The sequence below is a fragment of the Pan troglodytes genome, chromosome 3 (genome assembly GCF_028858775.2).
Source record: "Pan troglodytes isolate AG18354 chromosome 3, NHGRI_mPanTro3-v2.0_pri, whole genome shotgun sequence".
Taxonomy (NCBI): Eukaryota; Metazoa; Chordata; class Mammalia; order Primates; family Hominidae; genus Pan; species Pan troglodytes.
In genome coordinates, this window is record NC_072401.2 from 144,907,543 (window position 1) to 144,928,935 (window position 21,393).

Genomic DNA, 21,393 nt, shown 5'->3' on the forward strand with positions numbered 1-21,393 from the left:
TTGGAAGTTTTGAGGCACTTGGAGTATAAGCGGAACTCATACAGCCATACAGTGCGAGTTCATCACTTTCAGAGAAACAAAACAGGTAAATGAAGTGCTCATTAAAAAAAAAAAAATCAGACAAACAATTTTTTATTTTCTGGTGTGAATGTCTGAAGCATGTCAGGGCCTTCATTTTAAAAGAGCACCCCGCTCTTTGCTGCTCTGTTTCTTAGGGTTGCGTGAAATCGTGGTGCTACATTAAGACTAGCTTTACGTTTTGCCTTGACATCAGTGTTTGCACAGAAAGTTTTTATGCAGTTTGCAAGGCTATTTTCTTTCTTTTTCTTTTAGAGACGGTTTCTCACTATGTTGCCCAGGATGGTCTCAAACTCCTGGGCTCAAGTGATCCTCCTGCCTCAGCCTCCCACAGTGTTGGGATTACAGGCGTAGCCACTGTGCGTGGCCTGCAATGCTGTTTTCTTTGGCATACTTGGGGACAATTCCTTATAATTAAAATTGTCTCATTTTTTTTGAAGGGCTTTAGCTTTTAAGAGTTTAGAAGTGTCCTCCTCCGCAAGAGAGCAAAGCAAAGGGAGGGTATGAATCATATGCTGCACGCTCTTCTAGATGGCATATATTTTCTAGTTAGCGTGTTTTCATTTTTTTCTTTTAAAAACCATTAAAATAAGTTACAGTGATGAGGCTACAGTATACAGCAGTATATTAGAAAAATATTAGACCAAGAATCCAAAAAGCCAGAATTCATTTCTGGTAATACTATTAACAACCACTCCCTCCCATTAAATGACATTGGGCAAATCCATTGACTTTTCTTCGCATAAATTTTCTTATTTTAAAATGTAAAATTAGATCATCTCTAATCGTACTCCAAATTAGGGAGCAGATCACATAATCAAGAGATTGATATTAACAACCCTCCTAAGGATTAAAGCACAGATAGAAATTTCCCCAGTAGTCAGTGCTCTTCACTAAATTATGCTGCACTCTTTGTTCAAACCAAGTCTAGCAAAAGCCAAGTTGTAACTAACTGCCTTGGACTTAAACATTCAGGCTCACATGAGTTCTCTATTTATTCTCAGAATGTAAGAGTCACCAAAGTTGGTTTATTTTTGCCTTTGCTTTAGTATTCTTATGTCTTATTATCTATTTTCACACTTTTCTTCAGCAATCAGTAAAACATTGGCCTATTATATACAGGCAGTAAAGGAGGAGAAAAGGCTAAGACAGGCCTCCTTACACCTTGGACTTTTTTTCTCGTTTCTCTCCTCTTAAGTAATATAGGGCTATTCTTTGGGCATGATTTTCATTTCTGTCTGGAACATAAATGTCAAATTGAGTTTGGAAGCATAGAGAAATCCAGCTAACAAAATGCCTAAGTAACATAGTACAATTCAGTGCAACATTTCCACATTTTAGCTTCTGCCCTAAAATTAACCTTAAGCTTTGCACAGAGTAGAAAATACACGTAAATTTTATAAATGTATTTTTTAAAATTTCAATATGATTATATCATATTGTTCTATTAAGAAAACCAAGGAATACCCTAGAAAAGGAGTACCCTTTTAGTACCCACCCCAGAAAAAAAGGTAATGAAGATGAAGAAGAACTCGAGTGAAAGGCTTACTGATTTCATGCATCTGCTTTTGGCTCATACGAGTCTCCTTGGAACATGTGACATCTTTAAAAATTACTTAATCCACATTGTCTTCATCATTACAATCACTTACATTTTATATATGTTTTCACTGTAACCAACAAGAAATTACTGGTCACGAAGGTAAACCCTTCAGAGAAATGTAACGATTTTACATCTCTGATGTTGGAAGCACTTAAAATTTAGTTGAGAGAACTTACTGTATACAAAAGCAAAGCAATACAAATACTCTTCTAAGAGTAACTATAGTAAAGATTGTAGGTTTGAAATAAGGATATGGGACTAAGAACATGAACCCTCTCTCTAGATTCACAGAATTTAAATTCTAGCTCTACCAGTCATCATCTGTGTGACTCTGGGCAAGTTACTTAAGTTCTATAAGCCCCCAACCAGCTTGGTAATAAAATTATTAAAATTTCTTTTAAATTGTACCTTCCTTACATGGTTGTTGGGAGGTTTTAGAGTGTCTAGTACCTAAGAACTCCTCAATAAATGTTCATGATTAAGTGTAATGGCATTTCTCTGGGCAGTCTTAGAGAATGTATTCTAACTTGAGCTTTGTGTAGAAATTAAAGTCACTGATTGATAAAGCAGTGATGGATATTGATAGTGAAAGAATGTAGAAAAGGGCTGAAATTTTAAAGATGTACATGAGAAATAGAGAACAGAATGGTCTAGCGAGAGCAGAGCACAATTCAAGAGAAGAATGTGTTGTAAACACATCCGTATTCTTATGGCATTTCCATATTCTCCATGACTTCCCCAAATAAGTCATATGTATTCTGTGTTCTTGTCTGTAAAATCATTGCTATCTTGAAGTGTAATTCATTGAATAGAAGTAGCTGGATTGAATTGAAGTAGCTGGATACTATGTTGTACTTGTTGAACTCAGAATAAAAATATACAGATGAATCCTTAGCATTTTATTTGGGAAGCAAGAATTACAATTTGAGATACACAGACCAAGTGGTCTTTGTTATGTCTGAATAACAAAGAGGAGGTTGGGAGTTTTATTAGAAAGAGAAATCTTAAGTATTGTTTTGAAAGAAAGCTCACTGGCACTAGAGAATTTCTTTGGAGCTGGCAAGATCTGATTGGTGAATGATGGTGGTAGGTAAAACCAGTTTTAGAGTCATGGCAAGTCATTTCAGCAGCTGCTAGGTAAAACCGGTCTTAGGGTTGCAGCAGGTTGTTTCAGCACCAGGGTTTGTGGAAATGTTAATTCTTGAATCAGTTGCTCTGTGCCGTGAGTGCTTTTTCCCCCAGCCCTCAACCCTAATTTAGTTGGCTACAACAAGAATGACCCAATTTGTATAATCAACTTTCACACACCTTTCTCACATAATGGGCCTTTAATGGCTGTTGTCTTTCTTCTGTCCTTTTCAGTTTGAAAATCATTCTCCTAGCTAGAGAAGACTAAAGCAAGATAGGAGCTGAGTTTCTCTCTCTTTTTTTTTTTAGTCTATTATGATTAGTTTTTCTTCCCAAACAGGTTTGTTCTTGCCTTGTTTTTTTTCCTCTAGGAATAGGTTTTAAAAGACCCTCCATGTAATTTTTCATAGGCTGCGATCATTCTGGATTATAGTCATCACACCAGCATTCACACAGGCTCGGGTAACTTTCTCATTGACCTTGACTCCCTGCTCCTTCCATTTCAGTCCTTCCCATTTTAAAAGCTCTTTTTGTTGTCATATTGGGAAATCATTAGCATTTTGAGAACAAATGCAGATGCTTAAAGGGGATGGACTACATAACTCTGAGAATTTGTACCTAAGGATCCAGGATACGGTGTCATTACTAAGGGCTTTGGAGGTGGAAAATGGCATTGGTTTAGAGGAGAAACAATCAGTTTCAGCTTCAGAAGGATAATTGGAGATAACCTGTCAGGCAGTTGGAAGGTGGAACTAGAGAAAAAGTGAGAAACCATAACTCGGTAAGATTTAGCAGTCATGTGACCTTGATTATTTAACCACAAACTTAGATAAGATACTGGGGTAGCAAAGCTGAGAAATGCAAAGAGTGACCACTGGGAGATAACTATGGTGAAAAAAATCAGGAGGGAGCTGGAGAGCTAATGAAAACGGATCTTTCAGACAAGGAGGAGTGCATCTCACATACTAGGTCAAGAGCAGCAAACCAAAAGAAGTTCTAAGAGCATTTTGTAATTAAACCTGGTATCACTGGTGTGTCAGCTCTCTGTGGCATTCACGTAGATGTCCCCCCAAGCCACATCTGTAAATTCAGAGTAGTATCAACTATAGACATAAGTGTAGGAATGAGCACATTTCTTCCTTTCTCTACTTGGTTTCCTTAGTTTGTGACTGTGTAGCACAGAGTGCTGCAAGATCTCCAGCCGCAATGGAGAGTTCAAAACTGAACTCCAAGCAGCTCCAACATAGTATCCAGCTAAATTTCCTAAGATTCTCTATATCCCTAAAGGTCTGGAAAGGTAAGACAGTGTGGTATAGAACAGGAGTGCCACACCAGCAAGTGGCAGGCTAGAGGAAGTCTTAACTCTGCCTCCGGTTAAAGTGTAACCTGAACAAATCACTTAACCCCTTCTTTCTTTGGATGAATCTCATTCATAAAATGAAGAAACTAGATTTGTAAGGGCCTTTCACTCCAAAATAATCATATTATTTTAATACTAAGACTTACCTTCTGCCTCTTATTTTTTTTGAAGGGTAGCACACTATTTGGGGGAGTTTAAAAAGTTGTCATCATAGCCGGGTGCGGTGGCTTACGCCTGTAATCCCAGCACTTTGGGAGGCCAAGGCGGGTGGATCACAAGGTCAGGAGATCGAGACCATCCTGGCTAACACGGTGAAACCCCACCTCTACTAAAAATACAAAAAATTAGCCAGGCGTGGTGGCGGGCACCTGTAGTCCCAGCTACTTGGGAGGCTGAGGCAGGAGAATAGCATGAACCTGGGAGGCAGAGCTTGCGGTGAGCCAAGATTGTGCCATTGCACTCTAGCCTGGGCGACTGAGAGAGACTCCGTCTCAAAAAAAAAAAAAAAAAGTTGTCATCTTCCTTTGCTTTAGAAAAGGGTCCTGCGGGTATGGGCCCTGGATTAGGGAATTTTAGGGGTAGGGAGTGGATCTTGCCCAAAATTTTAGTATTTACCTTTTAAACTCAGGCTGCCTCATTTCTGAATAAACTCAATGTATTGTGTAACTTAGAAAATTGGTTAGGAAATTTTATTTTTTATAACTTCTACAGAATTATATTTTAAGAAACTTAGATTTCGATAGGTAAGGTGCTAGATATCAGCACTTAACCAGCAAATTCTGATTCTGCCACCTAATAGATGTAAACTCAACTTTGTAAATTCCAAGAAAAAAGAAAATTTAGTGCCACTAATAATGGAGTAGCTTAAATCACTGGTTCAAATGATATTGCAGCTCTGGCATCCAGGCTTCTAATGGGAAGGATGCCCTTTCATAGGCTTTTCAGCAGTGCTTTTATGTGGCAGACATTAAGTGAAAGGAAGATGATGGTAACTGAATTTATGCTTTCAGAAATATACTTAATTAAACTGAAGCTAGGCAATCAGTAGAACCAGAATCTAAACATGTAATTCTTGCAAGATGAAGCCATTGGGCAACCAGTGAGTATCCAGAGGAAAGAAATGCTGGTCTTGTTTTGGTTTTAGATTAGTAAATATAGTAGTGGCCACTTGCTTCTCTAGAAGAGTCTTGTTCAGGAGGTGCAGAAATAGATTAAGGTTTTAAAAACATCTCTACCAAATTAGAAAAGTAATATTACAAGGACGTAGGCCTTCGGGCTTTCATATGAGACACCAGATTTCAAAGAAAAGAAAGATGTAATTGAGATCTGACTAGTGTATTCTACAAATTTTTTATTTGATCCAGTTTTCTAAGACATGTTAGAAGAAAAACTAACATGGCACATATTTTCCCTCTGTTCCCCCAAATGAAGATAACAACTAACCAGGCTGGTTATCGCACTAAAATTCTGCCATCTTTTATACCTCCTTGCTGCTTACATTGTTGCATGTAAATTCCTCTTTTCCATTGTGCTGAGCATGAGCATGAATTTTATGTAACAAGACTGAAATATTCTCCACAACAAACTTTTGTTCATGCTTTTAGATGTAACATTTTTGCGCAGGGCTCTGTTGCTTTTTTTTTTTTTTTACAGAATCCATTTTCCAGTTAATAAATAACATTATATTAAGAGAGTCTTCTTTTTACCAATTAGGTCAAAGTCCTAAAATTATAAGACTCAAACCCCATGGTTTAGAGCGAACTGATTCACAAACCATAGGTGACTTTGCTACAAGAAGAAAGGGTATGTACTTTAGCACCGCATGCTGTATGGGGCATTGGGAATTTATTTTGTAATGTTTTGTTTTTTTTTCCTAAAAATAAAGAAGAACCTTAAATACTACTGCTGTTGTAAATAAAACTTTCCTGCACATTATTTCTAAAGTGAATGCTTCCCATAATACACAATGAGTCTACTTACTCTGCCATTAACAACAGCATGTTAAATATTTGATAATATGTGATATTCAGACTTGTCCTTTTGCATTATTCTTTTAACTTTGTAGACAACATTTTATCCTTTCAGTTTGTGAACTGTTTGTGATTTTCTGTTGTCTTCTGTCTTTATGTATATGTGTTCTGTTCTGAGACAGAATAAAGAATCATTTCCATGGATTAATTGTGCCATTATTTAAAAACTGACAGCTAAACTGCTATTAGCCTTTGGGTGTCAAAAAGTAAAACATTAACAGTTAAAGAAATACTTTGACTCAGCGGAATATTCTGTATGTGTCTATTTTAAGAATATAGACAAGCAAAATGGTTTCAGCTCAAATTAGTAAGTTAATTTGGTCTTCATTATATGTGAGTTGACAAAATACTTATGAGCCTCAATGCGTATGGTCCTTTAAAATGACCATTCATTTTATAGTGTAATGGTAACTATGCCATAACATACATGGACAAAGACTATAAATAAATCTCAAAGATGAAATTTTTTGTTAAGAGTGGCAGAATGAAACATAACTGAAATATTTACCTAACATGTTTAGGTAGTCTCCTAAAATATCTAGTATTAAATAGTATTGTTTTAGTTCTTTTGCTCACTCCGTAAATTTCTGAAAAAATCTCTGTCTTGACTTTAAGAAAATGGCTAAGAACTCTGTGGTATATATTGGTTTAATTGTCTACTGCAATATGAGGTAAATAAAGATCACTTATAAATGAAAATTATTATTAGCATTTACTTAATTGTATATAATTTAGCAAGAGATTTGTTGCTTAAATTACACTAACAATTTGAAGTAAAATAATTATGGCCTTTTTTCAGAGCGGAGTTTGGATCTAAAGATACAAATATTGTTTCGTTTTGTTTGTTTCCAGACTGGGCATGAATTATTTTAAAAGATTCGAACATTTTTTCAGTTTGGGGTTTTAACAAAGTTGTGTTTTTAATAGTTTCTATGCATCATTTTATATATATAGTTATATACTCCAACATTGAAGAAAAGGAATGATTTTACATAGATGATTAAATTTTCTTATTGAGTATGAAATTGGTGAAATAATTTATGAAATAATGAAACATATAAAGCAACCATTGAGGAACTGGGTCACATTACTCTTTATCTCATTTAGTTTATATTCATAAAATATGCAGTTAGGCAACATGTTGTAATAGAGGTTTAGGCTTTGAGGTAACAATCATGAAACATCTGATTTAGCTTTTACCACTAATTACTTAGCTATGTAACCTTGGGCAAATCATGTAACATTCATGAACCTCATTTCACATGTGAAACTAGGTGGTCTTAGGTTTACTCTGGCTATCAAATATAAATAGAGTTACAGAGAGAGAATCTTGTTTGTTTTCCAAAGTTCTGTATACTAAAAATCTCTTTTTCTCTTTTTCTTTTCAGTCAAGCCAGCACCTTTAGAAATAAAACCTTTGCCAGAATGGGAAGAATTACAAGCCCCAGTTAGATCTCCCATCACTAGGAGTTTTGCTCGAGAGTAAGTCCTTTGTCTAAAATATGTAGTTTGTATGAATAATGTGACTATCTAGAATTGTTCATTATCATGGAAAATATCTGGAATAGTGGTTCTCAATGGATGATCTGAAGAGCCCCCTTTTTGGGGGTTCTGTGAAGTCAAAACCATTTTCATTAATATATTAAGATGTTATTTGCTGTATTTATTCTCCTTCTGAGTGTACAGTGGAGTTTTCCAGAGGCTACATGATAAGCGATGATATCATTGTGACACCCAATAGAAATGTGTATTTGTGTATTACTTATGTTTTAAAAATATGTCTATTTTCATCTCTAATATGGCAAAATTAATAGATACAACTCATGTAAACAAAAATTTCTTGGGATTCTCAATAATTTTTAAGAGTGTAAAAGGTTTATGAAACCAAAAATTACTGAGGACTAATCTTGAAAATATGGTAGTCTCTTGTGGAGATTATTTAACCGAGACTTATTTAAATGTATATAGGGAATTGAGAGGAATTTATGAAGTTACAAACCTATGTTGAACATATGTTCATGTTTCGTGTGTGTGTGTGTGTGTGTATGTGTATATATATAGTTTTTAAAAAAATAGAAATTCTTAAGTCTTCCATTTTATATCTGTAACTTTCTACTTATCACCAAGTCACTGGCAGTGGTTTTTTTGTTTTACACAAAATATTTTGCTGTCCAAAATACACTTTTATAATACAATTATAAATATTAGTTATGTGTTTGTACACAAAAATTACATCATTATAAATGTGTACAATGAATGATTGTAAACATAAGGGAATATTTCTGAAAGAATGCAGACTGTCTCTCATTTTTATTTGAGGAATAATTTTAGATATTTTTGTCAAGGCTTATGTTTGTGATGATAATTTCTGTAATTAGCTCTTCCAGGTTTCCCATGTCCCCCCGACCAGATTCAGTGCATAGCACAACTTCAAGCAGTGACTCACACGACAGTGAAGAGAATTATGTTCCCATGAACCCAAACCTGTCCAGTGAAGACCCAGTATGTAAAGTTTTAACTTTTCCCTTTCTGAGCAGCCCTTTTCAGTCATTCAAGCTAGAACTGTTCTGTCTATAAATTTTATCCTCGTATCTTTATATACTTAAGAAAAAGCAGTAAAAGACAACTTTTAAAAAGCTTATTAAAAATAACGTCATAAACTCTAAAACCAATAAAAGGTGAAAGTAAGCTGTAAATGAGTTAAAAAAAAAAAAGTTGCCTGGCACAGCAGCACAACCCTGCAGTTTCAGCTATTTGGGAGGCTGAGGTGGGAGGATCACTTGAGTCCTTGAGTCCAGCAGTTTGAGGCTAGCCTGCGCAACATGTCACCCTGTCTCTAATTAGAAAAAAATTAAGTTTTCAGTTATATGTCATTTAAGAGATACTTGATTTTTTATACTCTTCAAGAAAATATACGGGCAGCATTTTATAATGCAATTCTCTAAGGCCATGTCACAGCACTCTAATGGTGAAATGGTCTTATAAGTAAGTAATATACCCTTAGATAGGTGTAAAGATTAAAGAAGACCTCTTATAAACATAACATGTTTGAGGTTGGCTATACTACCATAAAGCATGAGAATTTTCTAATGGTAGTGAGCATTTTGTTCCTCAGAAATCAGGTAGTTGCCAGAAAATACTTCAAATGTTTAAGAATACAAACCAATTTTTAATTTTTAAAAATATTTTGCTTTAGCTTTTCCTTAAGTCAGATTTAATGTTTGCTTTGTTATTTGTATTTTAGTCGATAAGTATATCCATTAGGATTAAGTTCCCCTCTGAGTAAAAGAAAATAAATATTTGTGACTCAAGAGAGAAGTTTCTTTCTTTCTCATGGAAAAGTCTAGAGAGAGTCAATCCAAGGCTGTTGTGGCAGCTCTGTTCCATAGAGTCTTCAGGGATTCAGACCTTTTCCAGCTCTCCAGTCTGCTTTCCTTGAGTGTGGCACACATGCTCATTGGACAAGATGATGCTCCAGCCAGCAGAGTCACATTCCAACTCCAGGTGGAGGAAAGAGAGAAAAAGAAGGGTACAGCCCAACTGCCTCATAAGGACAGTACCTCGAAACTGCTTTATAGAAACCATTAACCAGAACTTAGCCTGTGTGGCCACACTTAGACACAAAGGAGCTAGAAAACATAGACTTAGATCCGAGGAACAGTGGGCCCACCTAAAAATCCCATGCATATGGGAGAGGGGAGAGCAGGTATTGAGGGACAATCAGACCATATCTTCCAGGATAAGCAAATACCTGATGTCAAAATTTAGAATGAGTAACACTTTAGTGGCCCTATATTATTTAAAACAGCCCTATTTAGAGGTATAAAATATAAAGCCCAATTCTGTCAATGAATTGGTTTTTCATCCTTAATAGACTTTAGGCAGAACCAGCTTTCTTAAAACTATACATTGTCAGGAAACATAATTCAGTGATATGAAAAACTTGATTTTGTGCTTAAATTAATTAACTTTAAAATATTACCAAATTTAGCCAGGCACAGTGGCATGTGCCTGTAGTCCCAGCTACTCAGGAGGCTGAAGCAGGAGGATCTCTTGAGCCTAGTTCACACCTAGCCTGGGCAACATAGCGAGACCTCATCTATAAAAATTTTTAAATATCAAATTTATAAAGTATTCAAAAATAATATAATCAATATATCAATAATGTTTTCACTGATTTTTCAAGGCAGGGCAATTTTTATACACTTTTGCTTTTGTATTCACTATTTTTCAATTTGAGTGGAGTTCTATTATCATTATTTAAGTTAATTAGTTTTCCTCAGTATAGTAAGTTGACTCTAGTAAAACTCTAAATCCTAAATTCTCGGTCAGAGTAGATATTGTCACCTATTTTCAACTTTGGGTAGTTGAGTGAACTGTTTTCTTATCGTAAAGTAATTAGAGTATTTTCTGAGGTACTAAAGAGTGTGTCTTTTTGCCCAAAATAGTAAATAGCCATAAAAATTTTGGAAAGTCCCATATAATAGGAAAGTTTAAAAATGTGATTTGTCATGGGTGTTAGATGAAGGGAAAAGATGAAAAAGAAGAGCATTACAATCAGAAATCAAAGGAAATCAAAATACAATTTTTTTTTTTTTTACACCTAATGACAGTAAGCCAGAAAGGTGCTTTTACTTGCCACCAATAGAGGTGTCTAAATAAACACAATGTGGTGAATTTCTTTTTTTTTTTATTTGGAGACAGATTCTCTTTCTGTCACCTAGGCTGGAATGCAGTAGCGCGATCTCAACTCACTGCAGCCTCCACCTCCTGGGTTTCAAATGATTCTCCTGACTCAGCCTCCCGAGTAGCTGGGATTACAGGTTTGCGCCACCACACACGACTAATTTTTGTGTTTTTGGTAGAGACAGGGTTTCATCATGTTGTGCAGGATGGTCTCAAACTCCTGACCTCAAATGATCTGCCTGCCTTGGCTTCCCAGAGTGCTGGGATTACAGGCGTGAGCCACTGCACCTGGCCTGTGATGAATTTATGAAGTACTTAGGTCCTATGTATTAGAAAAAAGCAAAAATGACCCAGGAGGACATACCTATCTACCAAGTACAATAGAAAAGTCAACAATGCCAATTCCATCTCCTCATGCTGCCAAATACAAGGACTCATCATAGTCCATTCAACTCTCCCTTAGAAAAGAATATGAGAATTATAGCAATATTTAACAAACTTCTTTAATTTTGGATCAAAAATCATGCATTATCAAGTGAATTCTGAATGTGACACCTGAAATTCAAATGATGGTAAACCATAACTAAAGGCATACATACTGTTATGTGATAATAACAACAAAAATATGTTAAATGATTTTACATAATTTTTAAAGAATTTTTTAAAAATCTAGGCCGGGCATGGTGGCTCACACCTGTAATCCCAGCACTTTAAGGAGGCCGAGGCGGGCAGATCACCTGAGGTCAGTAGTGGGAGACCAGCCTGGCCAACATGGATAAACCCCGTCTCTATTAAAAATACAAAAATTAGCCGGGCATGGTGGCAGGCGCCTGTAATCCCAGTTACTCGGGAGGCTGAGGCAGGAGAATTGCTTGAGCCCAGGAGACAGAGATTGCAGTGAGCCGAGATCAAGCCGCTGCCCTGCAGCCCAGGCAACAAAGCAAGACTCCATCTCAAAAAAAAAAAAAAAAAAAAAACTCACACTACTGGTTTGTTATTTAATTCAAAGAACACTTATAATACCTTATAGAATCTTAGAGTTTCTCTAAACTGTTTTGGGAAAATACTGGGTGAAAGGCTAGAATACAGACAGGCTGTTCCAGTGGAGATTAAATCAAGAGCAAATAGACTTCCTTGTAGACACACAAATGTTAACCATACTTAAAGATGGAAAAACATTCAGTTCTAGTAATAACAGACATAAAATAGGTTAACTAGCCACCCTGAGAAATTCTGTTTAGGAGCAACTTATTGGTATTATGCATGCAGGTCTTACGAATTTATGCATTTCTTTTATAGCCTTGTAATACTGTGAACAGTTCTAGATATTTCTAATCAGAGAAATGGAGGGTATGGGTCTTTCATTGATCACATTTGAATATAGAATTTTTCACACACTCATGGCTGATTTTATGTGACAATGATATATAGAGTCATTCAGATAAAAAATTTCATGATGATTCCAGTTTCTCCATGAATTAGAAAGAAGAGGGGGATTACTATTTATATTGAGGACCAAAACTTGCTTATATTTTTTGTGCTCTACATGTTATTTTTGATTTTTTGATTTTTTAATTTTTTCAGACAGAGTTTCCCTCTGTTGCCCAGGCTGGAGTGCAGTGGTGCGATCTTGGCTCACTGCAACCTCCGCCTCCGGGTTCAAGCGATTATCCTGCCTCAGCCTCCCAAGTAGCTGGGATTACAGGTGCCCACCACCACACCTGGCTAGTTTTTGTAGTTTTTAGTAGAGACGGGGTTTCACCATGTTGGCCAGGCTGGTCTCAAACTCCTGACCTCAGGTGGTCCGCCCGCCTCAGCCTCCCTAAGTGCTGGGATTACAGGCCTGAGCCACCGCGCCTAGCCATTTTATATATTTTTTTAATGTTTTATTTGTAGTAATTGATAAATTTGGTTTAAAAAATCTGTTTCTTCAAATAGGAACATTACATTTAGTTGTACAGGTTGTTTACTGAATAAACATACTGCATACCTGATTATATGAAATTCAGGCTATGTGCTGCTCACCAAGCTGCAGTCACCCACAGCACAGAGCTGTCTCACCCCAGTGCAAGAAGCACCTTTTAATAATTTGCAAAAAGGTTCCATACCAGCTATTAGCAGCCCTGCTACGAAATGAGAGAATAGTCTCAATATTTTCCTAGAAGTATCCTTTCCCTAAGGCACAGTTTTTTCTGTTTAACCTAAGCAAAAAGAAATGAAGTAGCAATATAAAAAGAATCAACAGAACCACCAGATGTATGCAGTTTTCAAATTGTTTTATTCATCATAACATGTATAAATTTTTAACTTTGTTAAATCATTATGATTTTCTTTAAAAGTATGAGATAATATATGAACATTAATATCAACAGTGCACAAGGATGAAAATCCCTAATGAGAAATACACAGTCTTGCGTATGAGAAGCCAAGAACATTTCTAGATGGGGTTAAAAGGAGTAAAGCATGGAAACAAGTCACTTGTTTGAGCACATGTTTAATAGAACCCTGTTGTAATTAGAGTGGAGGGAATATATAGGGACTTAGGTTCATGCCAGCTTTTCCTTTCTATTTAGCATTGATCTTCAAGTGCCTATTTTTCATTTTTCTGCCTCAAGTTTTTTGTTCCTGCTGTTTATCGCTGTCATCTATCTTCCTACCTTCTTTCCCTTTTTTTAGAGAGTAGTCCTACTGTACAAATCATCTGAAATGGTTATTTACAAATTCCAGAGTTGTCTTCACTCTGCTCTCTTTAAAATCTTAGCACTATTTTTGTCCAAAATTTTAATTCTTTTTAAACCCGGAAGTTAGTAGTATTATTGCTCTTATTATATAAACTATGCTTATTTACGTTTTTCTGCATGTTTAACGGCTTCTTTATCATTTCTTGTATTTCAGGCCTTCCTTAGGTAGTAATTTTCCTTCTCTCTTAAATACGTTCTTTAGAATGTATGCCTTTCAGGAAGGAAAAGATCAGGCTAAGGAAATTAAGTGGTAAAAAATCCAGATGATTGAAACAAAATAGACTTAGCCAATGGAGTCAAACAAATTTTAGTGTGAAAGCCTTTAGATAAAACGTAGAAAGTTTTTTTTAAATTTAATTTGAAAGCAAGGAATATAAAGATCCTGTAAAGCATAATTGAGTACAGACATAATTTTAATAATGTTCAAGTTGGGCTATCATAGCTAAGTATCTCCTGATGTCTCAATCTTAGTGTGAACCAAGTTTAACTTTTGAAACTACGTTTAGCTTGCTCTAAGCTAGGCTTTAATCAGTTTTTAAAATATTACTTATTTTCTTTCTATCCTAAAAGGTTGTTTAACTTTTTAAGCTATGTCCTCTTGAAAGCAAATATTTAGGCTTCCGTAGATGTTCAACAGTATGAGTGGTATGTCTGGGGAATGTCTGACCGTTGATTTTGTTGTCTAATACTTTCAGAATCTCTTTGGCAGTAACAGTCTTGATGGAGGAAGCAGCCCTATGATCAAGCCCAAAGGAGACAAACAGGTGGAATACTTAGATCTCGACTTAGATTCTGGGAAATCCACACCACCACGTAAGGTGAGTGACATGTGACATGCCTCTTCTTTGTACACAGTTAGTTCACACTTCAAACCTGAAGAATTATTTCCTTTGGGATAATTTTATTAAGTGATGTTTAATATAAATTTAGTCTGGTCTGCTACTTGATGCTACCTCATAAACCACAAATAACATAGTTATGGAGACTGATTATTTTTTCCTTTCTGATGGTTAGAAATTTTATACTTTCTACTTTTTTAGTGGTTACCATTGAAATAGTTATTTAACAAATTCTTTTTTTTTTTTTTTTTGAGACAGAGTCTTGCTCTGTTGCCCAGGCTGGAGTGCAGTAGTGTGATCTTGGCTCACTGCAACCTCCGCTTCCCAGGTCCAAATGATTCTCCTGCCTCAGCCTCCCAAATAGCTGGGATTACAGATGCGCGCCACCACTCCTGGCTAATTTTTGTGTTTTTAGTAGAGACACGGTTTCACCATGTTGGCCAGAATGGTCTTGAACTCCTGACCTCAAGTGATCCACCCACCTCAGCCCTCCAAAAGTGCTGGGATTACAGGCAGGAGCCACTGCATCTGGCTGTTATTTAATGAATTCTAAAGTTAACCAGTCTAGTGTCTTTACTCTCCTTAAAATGCTCAAATTCTGTGCTATCTTTGTCCAAAATTTTAATGTTGTCTTTTTGTTAAACCCACTAATTAGACAGTATTATTACTGCTCTTATTATATAACAATGTTTATTTACATTTTCCTACATGTTTACCAGCTTCTTTGTCATTCCTTCCTATTTCTCAGACCTTCCTTCTGCAATAATTTTCCCTCCACCTGAAATATACCCTTTAGAAGGGCCTTTAGTGGAGGTCATTGGTAGTAATTTTTTTCAGTTTTTGTATAACTTAAATGTCTTTATTTTGCCTTCACTCTTGGAAACACAGTTTTCTTGAGTTTACAGTTCTTGATCAACAATAATTTTCTCTCAGCCCATGGAAGATACTATCCCACTACTGTCTTGCTTCTATTCCTATGGAAAAATTGCTGTCAGTCTGATTGTAATTCCCTTGTAGATAATGTCTTTTCTGACTGGATGAATTTAAGGTCATTTCTATATCTTTGGTATTCTACAGGTTCACTATAATACGTCTAGACATAGATTCCTTTTTATTTATCTTGCTTAGAAGTGCTACCTTCTTTTTGGATTCATATTTTTTATCAATTCTGGGAAAGTCTCAGTCACTATTCAAATATTGCTTTTCCATTTCTAAAATGAAATTCTGTTTGGGTCTTTATCAAATATGTCTGGCCAATTTACTGGCTCCTTTTTCAATATCTGAAGTCCTTGGAGGTCTGAATCTGTGTATATTGTTTCTCCTATCTCACACTCTCTACAGTTTGTTTCTTTGTGTGTTTTATATATTTTTATTGCAACCTCATTTTGTTGAACATATCTTCTGAGGACCTAAATTTCTTCCATAAACTATTTGTATTTGCTTCTGCTAGGAACCAGGAGGTGCTACCATCCTAGGACCACATCAGTTCCCTTCAGGGGTCCCTAGCTTGATGGGATATTCTCAGTTTCAGCATCACCTCCAATGCAGGGCCTCCTGATTGCATTTTTGAGATTGACATTCATCCTAAAGCCAACACCACGTTTACCATTTAGAAGCTCACCACTCCCTCTACTTCTCTTATACCTTAGACATTTCACTTTCTAGTGAGCACAGCAGTGCATTGATAATTTTATTTAAGTATCTATATCTTGTTGAATTTTAGGAATGAAAAGGCATCAGCTTATGTAGTTTGTCATTCTTGAAGTATAACTTTTCCAAAAACATTTCTTGTTAGCTCTCAAAGTAAACATTGATTCATGTTCTCAGAGCTTGAGAGAAAGTCAAGCTTAAGTTGACAGGAGAATCAAGTTGTCTATGTTAAGATGAAACAGGCATCTGCTGTCCCTATTTTTTATGAATTTCATCTGTCATGGAAGCATTAGTTTGAATTCTTTTTTTTTTTTTTTTTTTTTTTTTTTTTTGAGACGGAGTCTTGCTCTGTTGCCCAGGCTGCAGTGCAGTGGCACGATCTTGGCTCACTGCAACCTCTGCCACCCGGGTTCAAGCCATTCTCCTGCCTCAGCCTCCCAAGTAGCTGGGATTACAGGCGCATGCCACCATGTCAGGCTAATTTTTGTATTTTAGTAGAGATGGGATTTCAGCATCTTGGCCAGGCTGGTCTTGAACTCCTGACCTCGTGATCCACCCATCTTGGCTTCCCAAAGTGCTGGGATTATAGGCGTGAGCCACTGCGCCCAGCTTTGAATTCTTAAATATAATAATTTTAAATGTAAGGCAAAAATAGTATATAGTTAGGAGAGAGACATTTTTAAGTTGAGGTAGTTGATGTTATTTTTTGTGTATGACCCAGAAAAATTTTAAGAGTATTCATGGCCGGGCATGGTGGCTCACGCCTGTAATCCCAGCACTTTGGGAGGCCAAGGCGGATGGATCTTGAGGTCAGGAGTTCGAGACCAGCCTGACCAATATGCTGAAACCACATCTCTACTAAAAATACAAAATTAGCCAGGCATGGTGGCACATGCCTGTAATCCCAGCTACTCAGGAGGCTGAGACAGGAGAATTGCTTGAACCCAGGAGGCGGAGGTTGCAGTGAGCTGAGATCGCACCACTGCACTCCATCCTGGGCAGCAAGAGCAAAACTCCTTCTCAAAAAAAAAAAGTATTCACAGTGCATGTGTTTTGTGTTTTAAGACTGAGTTGTACTCAGGAACACTCCTTTATATGTTGGACTTTTTGCTTTTTCTTTGTGTTTTAGCAAAAGAGCAGTGGCTCAGGCAGCAGTGTAGCAGATGAGAGAGTGGATTATGTTGTTGTTGACCAACAGAAGACCTTGGCTCTAAAGAGTACCCGGGAAGCCTGGACAGATGGGAGACAGTCCACAGAATCAGAAACGCCAGCGAAGAGTGTGAAATGAAAATATTGCCTTGCCATTTCTGAACAAAAGAAAACTGAATTGTAAAGATAAATCCCTTTTGAAGAATGACTTGACACTTCCACTGTAGGTAGATCCTCAAATGAGTAGAGTTGAAGTCAAAGGACCTTTCTGACATAATCAAGCAATTTAGACTTAAGTGGTGCTTTGTGGTATCTGAACAATTCATAACATGTAAATAATGTGGGAAAATAGTATTGTTTAGCTCCCAGAGAAACGTTTGTTCCATAGTTAACACACTCGTAGTATTACTGTATTTATGCACTTTTTCATCTAAAACATTGTTCTGGGTATTCCCAATGTACCTTACCATAATTCCTTTGGGAGTTCTTGTTTTTTGTCACACTACTTTATATAACAATACTAAGTCAACTAAGCTACTTTTAGATTTGGAAATTGCTGTTTAAACTACAGTCTAACAACATTAAAATGAGAGGTAGATTCACAAGTTAGCTTTCTACCTGAAGCTTCAGGTGATAACCATTAGCTTATACTTGGGCTCATCATTTGTTGCCTTCCAAAATGCTGAGGATAATGTATGTACTGGTGTCAGGACCTAGTTCTCTGGTTAATGTACATTTAGTTTTTAATGGTGGAACTTTGTTATATTTTGTTAATTACAGTGTTTTTGGTTCATTGAGTGAAGATTCTGCCGGGTGGGATCTTGCACCTTTGAAAGACTGAATAATTACACTACCAAGTAAGCCTGCAAATCATTGATGGCATGCAGTGATGATGTGCTCTTACACTTGTTAACATGTATTAAATGTTATTTGCAAAAGGTAGATTATGTAACCAATCAGGTACGTACCAGGCAGTGATGTGCTAATACACTGATCAGGTTTAGACAATGAGCTTTGGTTGTGTTCTTGTTAGTCCTAATATTGGTTTTCAGTTTGGAATTAATAAAGCAGTTGACATTCACTGTTAGTTACAGCAACATACTGTGATTTTTAATTAGATAGTAATTCAGATTTATTACTCTATGAAATTCTGTCTTTTGACACCATAGTGCCCTTTCTATGATTTTTTTTACTTAATATTCTTCTTGGCCTTATATTTAATTCCCTATGCAATTAATATTTTATATCTGCATTTTTTAAAAAAAAAATAGATGTTATATAAGTGATTCTTGTATGTAGCACCTGTTGCTTTTCCACTGAAAGAATTACGGATTTTGTACTGTGATTTATATTCACTGCCCCAATTCAAGAAATATTGGAGCCTTGCTACAATGTGAAATGTTATAGTCATGGACTCCTTCCAACCAGATTTCTGAAAACACCAGAGGGATGGTATAATTCTGTCTCACCTATAACATGGTCCTGTGACATAGATATTAAGACCACAAGTTGTAGTGAGGCTACAATTATATTCGTCTGTCTTGGCTTTGCAACATAATTTAGAAAGCACGTATAGTTGTTTTTTAACCAAGTTACATACAATCTCATGTACTGATTTGAGACTTATAACAATTTTTGGAGGGGGCATAGAGAAAGGAGTGCCCACAGTTGAGGCATGACCCCCTCCATTCAGACCTCTAACTGTTGGCCTGAGTACACAGATGTGCCCTGATTTCTGGCCCATTGGCCATAGTACTGTGCCTAATCAATGTAATAGGTTTATTTTCCCAATCCTCAAACTAAAAATGTTCATAACAAGATGAATTGTAGACTAGTAACATTTGATGCTTTTAAATATTTGCTTCTTTTTAAACAAAAACTAAAACCCAGAAGTGAATTTTTAGGTGGATTTTTAAATAAAAAAGATTGATTGCGTTTGGTGTGCAAGCTGTTTTATAATGAAACCACAAAATGAAATCTAAAATCCTGAAATGTGCCTAAACTATCAAAACACACGATACAGCTAATGTGTAAAGATGCTAAGTTCTGTTACTTGGAGGATGAATATATTTAAGATTTAAAACACAATAATAAATACATGATTAATTCAAAAATAAAAATCTTTACAGCGGCCTGTCAAGGGTCTAAAGCACTTAATGAATGTTTTTAGTCTAACTTATCACTAACTTTTTACAAGTCACCATATTTGAAGATCTGTAGCACTCTGATTTTCAGAAAATTTTTCATTCTGAATAATTTAAAAATGGTGATGTATTAGAAAGGCAGTTTGCTTTAGAAAACTAAATCACATTGAACATTGTATTAGAGAATTAAATTAAAAGTTTCTTACAGAGCAGTATTTTCCAAACATTTTTAGCACTAGAATCTTTTTAGATGAAATTTTATGTATAACCCCAATACATAAAGCCTGAAAACTCAATTTTATCAATATAAATGTATTTTGGGTTCACATTTATGCTTATTCATTTTGGCTCATTACTAAGCATAATAAGATTCTGAGTTATTTCTGAATAACACAAATGTGGAGTTATACATAGTTGATGAAACCAGCAGCCAATTTATAGCTATGCCCTGTTTTATTTGTATGCTATCAAGAAAATTTTGATTCACACAAATGTAAGCAAAAATAATAGGTTTTAAACATACATCTCAGGAAATTCTTTAATTAGAGATAGCTAAAGTTATTCAAGGTCTATACAAAAATAAGTTATCCTGGTAGTGGAAGTTAATACATAAGCAGTCTCCAGTGTGGTAAAGTAGGGTATGTAACACATCAGAATATGCGTTTTTATTAGGTTTTAAAATATGCACCTATAAAAACTAAATTTGAATCAAACCCTTTTAACTCACCTCCAAGAAGCTAGACTTTGGCCAGAAATGGGCTAAAAACCACTGGTTAACGATGTGACAGTTATGATCTTGGAGATTGGAAATCTTTCTTCCACATTAGAGTTCTTTACCTTAATTCCTTATTCTGAAAAATTGTAAGATTTTATGAAGGTTTGAATACCAAAGCACAGTTCTGCTTTCAAAAATTAAAATTCGAACTTGAAAAAGCTGTTTAACCCATGGAAGATATCATTTAGTAAGATGTAAAAGATTTTTTAAATCTACACATCAGTTTATACATCTTTATCATTATCAATACTATATAAGTTACTGTGAGCATTTTAGAGAATTCCATAAAGGTACTATGAGTGTGTCTGTATGTGTGTGTATATATAGCATTGTATTTAATCATAGACTAAATTTAATTTGATATAGAAATACTACTTTACTTGTACATTAAGGTCATAATTTCTGCTGGACTCTTTTATATTTAATTAATGGGGATTATAGTCTTCCTTCATAAATGCATTTAAACCTGAAATTGAACACCAGTGTTTTTCTTTTTCTACTTATGGGAAGTTGTCTGCTTCCCCCTTTACAGAAAACAGTATTTTTATATTTTGTTAAAATATTAACTACTTTATGCCTACACACTATGCTGTAGATACTGATCATAATTCTTGGGTGTTCACAAACACTCCTAGTGCCTCTTTTTTGGCCCGTTGTAAGTGTTGGTATTACTACTTTCACTACAGAGCCTTTGGCCCTCTAATAATGCTGAGGTGGGCTGATCCTTACCATTTCTGTCTTCGGGTCATTCTGGTAGGTCTTCTCCTCCACTGTCAGGTAAGCAATCAGGTCCGTGACAGGGATTGGACATACGAACAAATTAAGTGGATACACACAGTGAGAAAGATACATGCATTCTATGGTAACAACTACTGTCAATAACATCTGATGTTACATGCACATTTATATATATATAATTTTAAAAACTGAACTATGAGAAGCCATGGTATAAATGAATATTGTAGACATCATGGACTTGATATGATAGAAATCAGTTGTCAGCTTGAGAAAGTTGTTTTTAATCTGTCTAAATAGTTCATGCATTACTACAGTTAAAAATAGTTTCGTTTGTCTTCTATAGACTTAATTTTATTCCGGTTCAGTATAATCTCTGTTAACAGAGTTTCAGCAAACTGATTGGTCAAGGTATTAACATAGCTTCTACTTCCTTTACTTAAAAAGATGTGGTTTTATGTAAGTTCTTGATTAC

At 35.7% G+C, this 21,393-nt stretch overlaps 1 protein-coding gene across 8 annotated transcripts in view; it reads left to right on the plus strand.

Moving 5' to 3' along the window:
* GAB1 (GRB2 associated binding protein 1) overlaps positions 1-20,655 on the plus strand; it is a 136,398-nt gene extending 115,743 nt beyond the window's left edge. For 4 of the 8 annotated variants that reach the window (XM_517458.8, XM_054683862.2, XM_063809046.1 and 1 more), the window contains 5 exons: positions 5,883-5,972; positions 7,588-7,681; positions 8,578-8,701; positions 14,322-14,444; positions 17,245-20,655. In XM_517458.8, coding sequence (XP_517458.2) covers positions 5,883-5,972; positions 7,588-7,681; positions 8,578-8,701; positions 14,322-14,444; positions 17,245-17,403 — 590 coding nt within the window. In that variant the 3' untranslated portion in view covers positions 17,404-20,655. The remainder of the gene's footprint in view (positions 1-5,882; positions 5,973-7,587; positions 7,682-8,577; positions 8,702-14,321; positions 14,445-17,244) is intronic. The other 4 variants (XM_003310530.7, XM_054683863.2, XM_063809047.1 and 1 more) reach the window with 1 other exon arrangement.
* The last annotated feature ends 738 nt before the right edge of the window (positions 20,656-21,393 follow it).